This window comes from Euleptes europaea, chromosome 4 (genome assembly GCF_029931775.1).
Source record: "Euleptes europaea isolate rEulEur1 chromosome 4, rEulEur1.hap1, whole genome shotgun sequence".
NCBI lineage: Eukaryota > Metazoa > Chordata > Lepidosauria > Squamata > Sphaerodactylidae > Euleptes > Euleptes europaea.
This window is the reverse complement of record NC_079315.1, coordinates 19970699-19982638: the sequence shown is the minus strand read 5'-3', so window position 1 is coordinate 19982638 and position 11940 is coordinate 19970699. Positions and strand designations below refer to the sequence as shown.

Below are 11940 nucleotides of genomic sequence, written 5' to 3'. Positions count from 1 at the left end.
TCCAGCTAGAATGGCAAATAGTGGCCAATCGGCCCATTCCATGAATGCATCTAATCCTTTTTAAAAGCCATCTAAAGACTGCCGCTGTCTCTTGTGTTGAATGTGTTACTTGTACCTTTGCTGAGTGTGAAGCTGGACTTTTGTCAGTCACGTGTGAACCAACTGCCAATCAAGTTGGTAGAACAAAGGGAAAACAAAACTTAGGTTTTCTCTTTCCACTCCATTCATAATTTTCCTACATTTGGTATCTGAACGAAATAAAGCGATACGCAATGGTCTGATTGCATCACACTGATGATACTGAACGCTTATTTTCCTTTTCCTCCACAGGAGCCTGTTAATAAAAAAGAAACCACACCACTTCCAATCCAGAGTTGATGCAGATTTCCAATCTCTGCGTCTTGACGTTGTTTCTCACTTCCACGATTTAGTGTTTCTTCTCAAACACTTCTTAAATGATGATAGGCTTTCTTTTTGCCCTTGGGTGCCACGCACAATCGTTCAACTCTCAAAGAATGATATTGAAATTTGTCAATAAAATGTTTTTAAGTAATCGTTTAAATTTGCTTCGTTGGCCTGTGGTTCACACGGGCAAAGCTAGTGTCATGTACCTCTGTGGGAGGGTTACCAGCTCTGAGTTGGGAAATTCATGGAGATTTGGGGGTGGAAGGTTGGGAAGGGCAGGGTTTGGGAAGGGGAGGGACCTCAGCAGGGTATATTGCCATAAAGTCCACCCCAGCCATCTTCTCTGGGGGAACTGATCTCTGTACTCTGGATGTTATAATTCTGGGAGAACTCCAGGCCCCGCCTGGAGGTTGGCAACATTAGTGGGGGGATTCAGGAGCCTTTCATATGTCATGTTTACATCCTCTTTCCCATACAAAGGCCAGAACTGTTGGTTTTTTATTTATTTGCATCTGCAGTGGGGACCTAAAGAGGCTCACAACACCATTCTCCCCTCTGCTGTTTTATTTTCACAATAACCAAACTGTCAGGTAGGATACAGGAAGGGAGAGTGACTGGGCCAAGGTCACGCAGTGATGGGGATTTGAACCCGTACCTCTCCGATCCTAGCCCTGAACTCAAACCACAACACGGCGGCTTACAAAGAACATGCGGCTACCACAAAAAACGGCAACCCCATTTTGAGAACTGTCCTCTCTTTCCTCAACATAGTGTTCCACCCATCTTGGATTGTCTTCAGTAAAATCAGTGGTCTCCACCCAATGAAGAAACACCTCTCATACCTCTTCCACAGGTGATATAGTCCTCTGTGATTGAAACAGGGTCTGCGGACAGATGGTTACACTCCAGAATGCCCACCCTCAGTCACATAAGCTCCATTTTATCCAAAAACCTTTCTCTGCCACACCTTTGGTAACTACTGCAACCTGCTATCCTGACATATGGCGAACTTTATGGCTAATCCTACAGCAGGGGCCACATCTAAGTGGGGCAGGGGAAAGCGGCCACTCTCTTTATTTTGGGGTGATTCTTCCGCAGGATCACCTTTATCTCCAGTTTATTAAGAATCACTTCTTATTAGAAAGAGCTTTTGGCAATTTAATGCACTGTAAGCTGGATCCCCTCAAAAAGATATACGCACACACAAGAGAGGGGCAAAATATTGTCGAAGGCTTTCACGGTCAGAGTTCATTGGTTCTCGTAAGTTATCCGGGCTGTGTAACCGTGGTCTTGGTATTTTCTTTCCTGATGTTTCGCCAGCAGCTGTGGCCGGCATCTTCAGAGGAGTAACACTGAAGGACAGTGTCTCTCAGTGTCAAGTGTGTAGGAAGAGTAATATATAGTCAGAAAGGGGTTGGGTTTGAGCTGAATCATTGTCCTGCAAAAAGTAACAACGGTAATGTGCTAACCATTGTCCTGTAAGTATCAAGATAATGTGCTAATGAGAGTGTGGTATGTTAATATGGAACCATTGTATCCTGAAGTGATCTGTTAATGTGTGAAATCCAAAGCTAATCTGCATGGCTATTGTTGACTGTAGTCTTTGTTAGTCTGGAGCTTGGCTTCCTGTCTTGAAAACCTCCAGACTAACAAAGACTACAGTCCACACTTTGAGAACATCAGCTGGAAGGAAGTGGTTGCAACAGCCAAGTACCTGTATAGAAAGAGATACCTTTAAACAGCTAAATGCATGGGTTCTGCCAGTTCTTTTTCACTGGCTCAGAGGGTATGGGATGGTGTGTGTGTGTGACTGTTTTCCTCTGGTAGTCTTGGCAACATGCTTCTGGGGTACTGTGGGGAAAGGTAAAGGTAGTCCCCTGTGCAAGCACCAGGTCATTCCTGACCCATGGGGTGACATCATATCCCGACATTTACTAGGCAGACTTTGTTTACAAGGTGGTTTGCCATTGCCTTCCCCAGTCATCTACACTTTACCCCCAGCAAGCTGGGTACTCACTTAACCGACCTTGGAAGGATGAAAGGCTGAGTCATTCATTCAAACCTTTATTGGCATAGAGGAAGGTGGAGTCAACTTTGAGCAGGCTACCTGAAACTGACTCCTGTCGGGATTGAACTCAGGTCATGAGCAGAGCTTTTGACTGCAGAACTGCAGCTTACCCCTCTGCACCATGGGGCACTGTGGAAACACACCTCAAATTGATGTGAAAAGTTCATCTCAGCGCTCGTAGCATTAGACTGCTGCCCTTCTCTCGGGACTCTCTTTCAGCCATGCTCTCCAGCTGCCGTGCCAGCATTTTGTGAAAATGAAATGTTTTACAAATATCTGGTTTCCTCCCCTTCCCCAAGATGTCCCATCTGAATAAACATCACCCATGCCAGAAGTACCATTACTCTGCTTTTCTCCTTGCACAAATATTTAGTTGCGCTGTTTCTGCATTCTCGTCCCAGCAAGGATGGAGGCTTATTTGCCTTGAGGCTCAGGTTGTCAGATGGCAGAGACAGGCCTCCCTCAAGGTTACATGACAGCTGGACTATTGAATGTATCTGTGGCGTGAATCTCTAGAAAGCTAGCCTTCTCTCCCCTCACTATAGACGGGGGGGGGGGAAGGGGTGTTCCCTAGTGGGACCCTCATCTGCCCTGCACTTGGATTGCTGCTCATCAGCAAGTAAGTAAGACTAATTTCTGGCTTGCCTTTAGGGCATTCTCATTTTTTTAACTATTCCCTGTTACTATGTATGGGTATGAAAGCTGGACAATGAAGAAAGCTGATAGGAAGGAAGTAGACTCCTTTGAAATGTGATGTTGGAGGAGAGTGTCATGGATACCGTGGACTGCCCAAAAAAACACACAAATCAGTGGCTTATAGATCAAATCAAGCCTGAACTGACCCTAGAAGCTAAAATGACTGAGGCAATCATGCGTTGGTACCCTTATGAGAAGACAAAAGTCACTGGAAAAGGCAATAATGCTGGGAAAAGTCGAAGGCAGCAGGAAAAGAGGAAGACCCAGCAAGAGATGGATTGACTCAATCAAGGAGGGCACAGCCCTCAGTTTGCCAGACCTGAGCAAGGCTGTTAAAGACAGGATGTTTTGGAGGACATCCATTCATAGGGTCGCCATGAGTCGGAAGCGACTTGACTGAACTTAACACACACATGTTTTTTTAAGAGTCTTCGTGGTAGTATACTGGCAGAGAAAACGGGCCTCTCCTGTCCCAGTAGTCGATGGCACGCACTCTGTAAAACCCCATAACTCTTGTACCTGTGAACAAAGTCAAAGGGATGCAGTTAAAAGGCTTGGATGTGCTGAAAGGTTAAAAGGCTTGGATGTGCTGAAAGGTTTAGGATCCTGTAGGAAATGTTGTTAAACCCAGTGGAGAATATAAACAGGAGATTTAAAAAAAAAATTAAGAAGGTGATTCTGTTGCCCGCAGATCTTTATGCGTGCTTTACAACCTCCAGTTCCAATGAGGGTATGGCACCTTCTGCTCCTGGATTTCTGTACCATCAAGAAAGAATGGGGCAATGCCACACTCCATAATTTATTCATTTATAGCATTATATACCTGCATTTCTCCTGGGCATTGTAGGACCCATGGTAGGTCCTCAAGGATCCAGGAAATGGGATTCTTCATTCTGATCTGCTGCGAAGGAAGAATCCAACTTTCCAACACTATGTGGTCAATTTGTTACCCGTGCAACTTTTGGTTGGATCTGTTAACAGAGGCAGACAGGAATCTGGAATCTCACTCCCTCGATCCATCACTGCGCTTCCCAAGAAGTTCTTCACTGAGTAACCCCGGAAGTGCAAAAATATTGCATAGAAATCTACCCTGACTGGGCTTCCAAAGTAATCTTGGGAAACCATTTTGATCCCCCACCCCCTGGGATGCTTTTTAAGAGAATACCCCTACAGAAAACTCTTAAAAGGTGAAGGTAGTCCCCTGTGAAAGCACTGGGTCATTCCTGACCCACGGGGTGATGTCACATCCCTACATTTACTGGGCAGCCTATGTTTACGGGGTGGTTTACCATTGCCTTCCCCAGTCGTCTACACTTTACCCCCAGCAAGCTGGGTACTCATTTTACCGACCCTGGAAGGATGGAAGGCTGAGTCAACCTTGAGCCGGCTACCTGAAACCGATTTCCACTGGGATCGGACTCAGGTTGTGAGCAGAGCTTTTGACTGCAGTACTGCAGCTTATCACTCTGCACCACGGGGCTCTAACGGCTTTTAAAACCTCTAACAGAAACCTCTAACTGCTTTTTAAACTCCCTCCAAGTTTCTAAAGTGATCTGAGGGTTTGGCACAAGGGCTTTGAAAAGAGAATGGGTTGGATCCTATGGAAAAGAGGGGAGCAATTCTCCCCTCCTCTAGCTGCCTTCTCATGTTGCTCCCACTGGGTAAGTGGCAACCTTGCCCCAGGGCGATTTTAGATTGAGATAATGGCAAGGGGTCAAAGGCTTTTGCCCTTCTCCTCGTAGTCCCCATCCAAACTGGGCCTGCGTGCATCTGGAAAGTCAGCTCCAAGCACAGAACTCCCAGAGCACGTCTGCTCCACAGGATTGGAGTTGTACACACAGGGGGACCTGAAGACTTTGTAATCTGTAGTTCTTTGTAATCTGTAGTAATCTTAGGGGGGGGAAACATTTCAATTCCTTTTAAGCTCATGCTTTACCTCCAGCTTTGAAAGGTGCCAGAAGGAATGATTAAAGGGGTTGAAAGTGGAAAGGCTGTTAGCTAATAGGCCATCTCAGTTGAAACTGAAAAGTAGACTTTACCTGGGCTGTAGACCAGCATTGTAAATAGGCTATCTTTTACGCTGATCGGATGGTAAGCTTTCCCACCCCGTGAGAAGGCGACTTCATATGTTCTCAGACACCTGTGAGGAAAAAACAAATGCTTTTTGTTGAAGGGGCTTGTGGGCTCAGCTGTTCTCTTTATCACTGTTTTCCAGCAAGGGAGAGTCAGCAGAAATGTAAAACAGCTGTTCCAAACCCAGTTATTCCCAAGCAACACAAAGCCCAACAGATTTATAGCCAATGAACAGAAGTATCTCCATTTCATCCCAGTTCAGATGTCCATTCAATGTGGTGGAAGGTGCTACCGAGTTGCAGATGACTTATGATGGCCTCCTAGGGTTTTTAAGGCAAGAGACATTCACAGGGGGTTTGCCATTGCCTTCCCCTGCACAGCGACCCTGGTGTTCCTTGGTGGTCTCCCATCCAAATACTAACCAGGGCCAATCCTGCTTCGCTTCCAAAATCTGATGAGATTGGACTAGCCTGGGTGATCCAGGTCAGTGTGTCCATTCTAAAACATTATAACACTATGTGTAGCAAGTTCTCTGAATTTCCGGGTTTTATTTAAAGAGTTAGTCTAGCATTTTTTGTTGTTGTGGGGATATAAGGGGAAAGGCATATCTCTGCAATGAAAGAGGCTTTTAAAAAATGAAAGTTGGGAATTCAGAGCACCTGTTACACATATTATTATAACACTATATATTGATATAACAATATTTAATAGATGATTTTGTTCAAATAAAAATGCCCTGGTAGTGCAGGGCGGAGTGGGGGGGGGGAGAGCCACAGCTTATGGACTGAGGCAGGGAAACTATGGGGAAACCTGCTATGTGGAAGCCCCATTACCTCTGGGTTGTATTGGCAGTTGCACCAGCAACAGGGAAACAACCTATGCCTATCCTCATGTGGAAAGATAAAAGGTAAAGGTCCCCTGTGCAAGCACCAGGTCATTCCTTACCCATGGGTTGACATCACATCCCGACGTTTACTAGGCAGACTTTGCTTACGGGGTGGTTTGCCAGTGCCTTCCCCAGTCATCTTCCCTTTACCTCCAGCAAGCTGGGTACTCATTTTACCGACCTTGGAAGGATGGAAGGCTGAGTCAACCTTGAGCCGGCTACCTGAAACCAACTTCTGTTGGGATCGAACTCAGGTCATGAGCAGAGCTTGGGATTGCAGTACTGCAGCTTACCACTCTGCGCCACGGGGAAAACACCACTGTTATGTGGTGTTGAGTTTTCTCCTTTCAGGCAATCAATGTGAGAAATATAGAAATACATGACCAGTAAAACATGTTACAGGTCTTTTATGTTGCCTTATTTGCGAAAGTGGCTGTTATGATGTTACAATCCAAGAGGGACTTAAAAAAACACACCCCGTCTTTGCTCTTTGAGCAAGTTAGGTAGTCATGTTTAAAAACAAACACAGTTTTGCTTCTTCCTCGAGGGGTACCTACTTTGAATTCACACAGCTGTCATCCCACAGTACCAAAACTTGTCCCCTCGTGAGACCGATGAGGCGAACACCGCTCACCTGGCAAGACAGAGGAATTTTGGGTAAGTACAAGCGTGGAAAGCACAAACTCAATTCTAGCTCAGTGTATTTCATGCATCTGAGAGAGACCTCAAAAAAAACACACACACACAGGTTGAGGAGAGCCAAAAAAACAAAGAATACAAATTATGGCAGGATGTCCAACCAGCTGGAAAAATGCAGCTCAGCCAAGTTTGGGACCTTTTGACAGATTTTTTTTGTCTAAACAATAGCATTTGCATCTGTTTAACAGAATGTGTTGAGGGAAAGTCAGTATTATTCCTTTTTCTCTTGCATGTGCTTGGAACTATATTGCTCACATGTGCACAATAAAGAGACCCAGGGCCCAATTCCACATATTCTTGTATAAAAGACTGCAGAATCCATTCATGTACTTACTCTTAAGTCATCTCCCCCCCACCCCCAACCTCTATTGAGCTCAAATAGGCAGAGAGGGGGTGGCGACTGCCATTTTAAAAAGAGGCAACCCTCAGGAAGTGAGCACAATCTGTCCCTTTCCTTGGCAAATCAAAGAGGGAAGATGCCAGTATACACAGTGCTTTGCATAAACACCTACCACAGCCATTTAAAAAGGCACAAGGTCCAGCTCAATCTGGCAATAATTGTGCCAAGAGAGGGGAAAGATCACAATTTTGCAGCGAAAGGCAAATTTCAGGTCTGCTATACCCACGACAGAATACACCTCTGTTCTCTGTATACAGAAAACTAATATGTCAGGGACAAGGTTTCTAGCTTACCTTTCCCCTTAAAATTGTAAGAATGTTTTGTTTCGAGTGCCTGAGAGAGCATTATGGGGAGGGGCTGTGGCTCAGTGGTAGAGCACCTGCTTGGCACGCAGAAGGTCCCAGGCTCAATCCCTGGCATCTCCAGTTAAAGGGACTAGGCAAGTAGGTGATGTGAAAGACCCCCACCTGAGACCCTGGAGAGCTGCTGCCGGTCTGAGTAGACAATACTGACTTTGATGGACCAAGGGTCTGATTCAGTATAAGGCAGTTTCATGTGTTCATGTATTCCACCATGCCAGCCCCTGTTTGCAGACCGATTAGAGAGACGTTCACTGCCTCAGTGAGAGCTCCACTTTAAAGGCTTATGTATTTAATGCATAGTTAAATTGTGGAACTCCCTGCCCCACGATGTGGTGGTGGCTGCCAGCTTGGAAGGCTTTAAGAGGGGAGTGGACATATTCATGGAGGAGAGGGGTATTCATGGCTATTAGTTAAAAAGGATACTGGTCATGCTGCATACGTATTCTCTCTAGTATCAGAGGAGGATGCCTATTATCTTAGGTGCTGTGGAACGCAGGCAGGATAATGCTGCTGCAGTCGTCTTGTTTGTGGGCTTCCTAGAGGCACCTGGTTGGCCAGTGTGTGAACAGACTGCTGGACTTGATGGGCCTTGGTCTGATCCAGCAGGGCCTTTCTTATGTTCTTATGTACTCAGCCTGGCTGGTTAGCTATTATGTGTCCTTGGAATGAAGGATATTGGCGTGTGTGTGTGTGTGTGTGCGCGCGTGAGAGAGAGAGAGAGAGAGAGAGAGAGAGATGGATGACGACAAGCATCTAGGGAAAAGCTGGACAGAAGCTCATAGTACTGCACATCAAGCTAGAATTGCTGGTAAAGGCAAGAATGTCTGATGGTCAGATCTCTTGCTATAAATGGGGGAGGGGGTCCAGCATCGCGCCAACACCACAATGCCACTTCTGGCACACAGCTGGAAGTGATGTCACCACGCCCAGGCAACACTCTAGGAGTCACCCGGAACGCTAGCACCATGTTATCCCTGCCCCCCCCCAACGTCTCCCACCCGTTGCCAGTGCTTAAGGTGGCAACCCTACATAATGGGAACAGGAGCAAAGCTGCAATTGCTGAAGCAAAATGGATGCCAAGGACCTCTCTAACACCAGGGGTTCCAAATGGAGCTCAGGATCACAAAACAGATTAGTTTTTGAATCTGATTAAAGCTAATTTAAGTGCATGTCAGCAGTTGATTCCTTTGAAATGTGTGTTGGAGGAGAGTGTAACAGATACCGTTGACTGCCAAAAAAACAAATCAGTGGGTTATTGATCATATCAAGCCTAAACTGACCCTAGAAGCTAAAATGACTAAACTGAAGCTATCGTATTTTGGTCACATTATGAGTTGTCCAGAGGAGTCCCTGGAAAAGACAATAATGCTGGGAAAAGTTGAAAGCAGCAGGAAAAGAGGAAGACCCAACAAGAGATGGACTGACTCAATAAAGGAAGCCACAGCCCTCAATTTGCAAGAACTGAGCAACGCTGTTAAAGATAGGAAGTTTTGGAGGACATTGATTTATAGGGTCGCCATGAGTCAGAAGCGACTTGACGGCACATAACACACAGAGCAGTTGACGGACCATGATAACCCACCTGGTCAGGACCAGCGAGGGGTCTTGCACAAATATGGATGAGAAAGAGAGCAGGAACAGGGAGCTCTTGTTTCAATACCAAACTGCCTTCTTCGGGAAGGGGAAACGGTCCTTTCACCACGGGGTCCTTTGAAATAAATTTTTAAAAACATGAATTAGAAATTCCTGCAGGGAAAAAAAAACACTTTCTCAGAAGCATATGATATCAAGCAATATTATATAGGGGCCAAACCAGATGTTACTTTTTTTTAACAAGTCGGGTCTGAGCTCTCTTAACCCAGCATGCGTTCCCCTCAGTCAGGGAGCAGCTGCATGGAACTATGTACCCGAGATGAGGCCCAATCCAGGTCAGGACCTTGGCACAGAGGTCTTCCCCTTGCGCCGTTTCCCCCATACAGTATGTGGAGGGAGCGGGGAGCGCAGGTGTACTGCTTACAAAATGTGCCGATTCTGTTTCAGTTACTGTATAATCAAGAAGATGCATCATACCTGTTTCATTAGTCTAAAAAGATACAATGTCTGTCTGTCTAGTTAGTACTTCTCATACAGCTATAGCCTTGAGCAGCTATAGCCTTGAGAAGCATATCTATCTACTACTTCTCATACAGCTATAGCCTTGAGAGAAAATAAAGGAATAAAAATGCCTTACTTAGTGTTATTCTTTTGGTATTTCATTATTGAGAAGAAGAAGAAGTTTGTTTTTATATGCCGACTTTCTCTCCCACTTAAGGAAGAAACAAACCGGCTTACAATCACCTTCCCTTCCCCTCTCCACAACAGACACCCTGTGAGGTAGGTGGGGCTGAGAGCATGTGACTAGCCCGAGGTCACCCAGCTGGCTTCACGTGGAGGAGTGGGGAAACAAATCCAGTTCACCAGATTAGCCTCCACAACTCATGTGGAGGAGTGGGGAATCAAACCCGGTTCTCCAGATCAGAGTCCACCACTCCAAACCACCACTCTTAACCACTACACCATGCTGCCCCTATAATTTTGCCGCAGACAGAGTAACAGAATCGTTTGTTTCTGATAGTAGCCACACCACTGGCACCCTCGTACTGCCAGATGCCTCATTGGACGTTTCCATATTTTTTTAGTAAAGGAGTTATTCAACTGGCTCTTAGCTCATTAAATATAGGACACTCTGTGATCATATGTTCGATAGTTTCAACTTTGTCATATGAATGTGAGCGAAACCATCTATTATTATTTTCCTCTCTTAAGGGAAAAAAAAAGCTTTCAATCACCTGTAAAAATAACTGTACAGAAATAAGAGTTTACCCTACCATGCCTGTCCCTTAAGGAACCTTTGAAAAGCCCCACAATAGCTATATTACACACCTATTTTTTCTTATATGCTGATTGCTTTTCCTTTGGGGGGGAAAAACCCAGTGAAATTTTGTGCATGAATTTATTCAGGAGCCCTTAGACAATGTCCCATGAAAAATCACACCTGAGCTGGATCCCCAAAAACTTAACAGGTCATAACCACAAAACACTAACCTAGAAAAAGTTCTCAAAATTAATATTATCTAGCATGTGTGTGTAACCTAACTATCTTGCAGGGTTGTTGTGTGGATAAAGTGGGGGTGAGTGACTAACTTTGGAGAGCGGGTGGGATAAAATCTAATACATAATAAAAATCTATCTACTGGTCAGATGTTTAGGATGTCAAGGGTCACCCTGAGGATTTTCAAAAGATGTTAATTGAAGTTCTGCTGTTTTTCTGTATGAGTCTGAACGATCTTTCTAGAGCAGAAATGTAATCGGACTTTATGTTGTAGGAAGTACATTCCAGTGGCAGGACATCGAGTGCTTTGGGTAGCTGTATGAATACTGATTGTGAGAAGAAGCTTTGTGAGGGAGCCAGGGCATTGTTTTGGGAAGCATTTATAGGTTAGGTTGTTGCACGGGAAGGTTTTAGTGGGTTCAGATCCAGCAGGCTTAGTGGGTTCAGATCCAGTGTGATCTTTTGGGTCAACTTTCATAGGAAATTCTGTTAAAAGTTTCCTGCACAGTCTTCCCTTTGTAAGTGTTCCATCAGCAAGAAAAGAAACTTCTCGGGGAGGAGGCACGTACTGACTAGTAAGTACAATCTCTTTGTGAAGACTTTAAAAAGATCCTTAAGGAATAGGCATGTCTTTTTGGTTGCTTTAAATCCTTCTTTCCTTATAGTGATATTGGTAGGTTGGGGAAAAATTTCTTCCCTTTCCTTACAAGAATAAGAAAATACCCTATTATTCTGGAAAAAATGTGGAATGTTAAATTATGCATCTTTTTGATGAAGCAGTAACAAAATTAGTACTCCACTTCTGCATATAATTTAGATTAGTGAATATCACTAGCAGGGGAACTTTTAAAAACACTTTGAGCGTAATAATAATTTACTGTGCTTCTACAAATAAGTAACTTTTGTGCTGGCGCCTTCAGATATACCTATTACTTTCTATTTGTCAGGCTGTTGGCCTTCCTAGGTATTTATCTTCCTGCATTGCTGAAAGCAGTCCTATTTTACTCCCAGGAAAGTGTTCTTTGGGTTGCACATTGCTGGACTCTGAAACAAGGTTCAGTCCTACCAAAGGGGTAAACGACCAAGGGAAAGGATGACATTTGAGAGAGAACTGGCAGATACAGGAGAGGTTAACTCAGTTTCTTCACCTGCCAATTCTTTCCACAAGTGTCCCCCCCCGCCACCCCGTACAGTTTAGGAACATTTGTTTGCCAAGATAGAAGTGTTGGTTTTTATATGCCGGCTTTCTCTACCACTTGA

At 44.8% G+C, this 11940-nt stretch overlaps 1 protein-coding gene across 1 annotated transcript in view; it reads right to left on the bottom strand.

Annotated features, from left to right (window-relative positions):
• Window positions 1–2061: 2061 nt before the first annotated feature.
• Window positions 2062–11940, bottom strand: part of IDUA (alpha-L-iduronidase) — a 62157-nt gene continuing 52278 nt past the window's right edge. Inside the window, 5 exon segments of the mRNA XM_056848947.1 lie at window positions 2062–2119; window positions 3583–3688; window positions 5209–5309; window positions 6686–6762; window positions 9172–9297. Coding sequence (XP_056704925.1) covers window positions 2062–2119; window positions 3583–3688; window positions 5209–5309; window positions 6686–6762; window positions 9172–9297 — 468 coding nt within the window.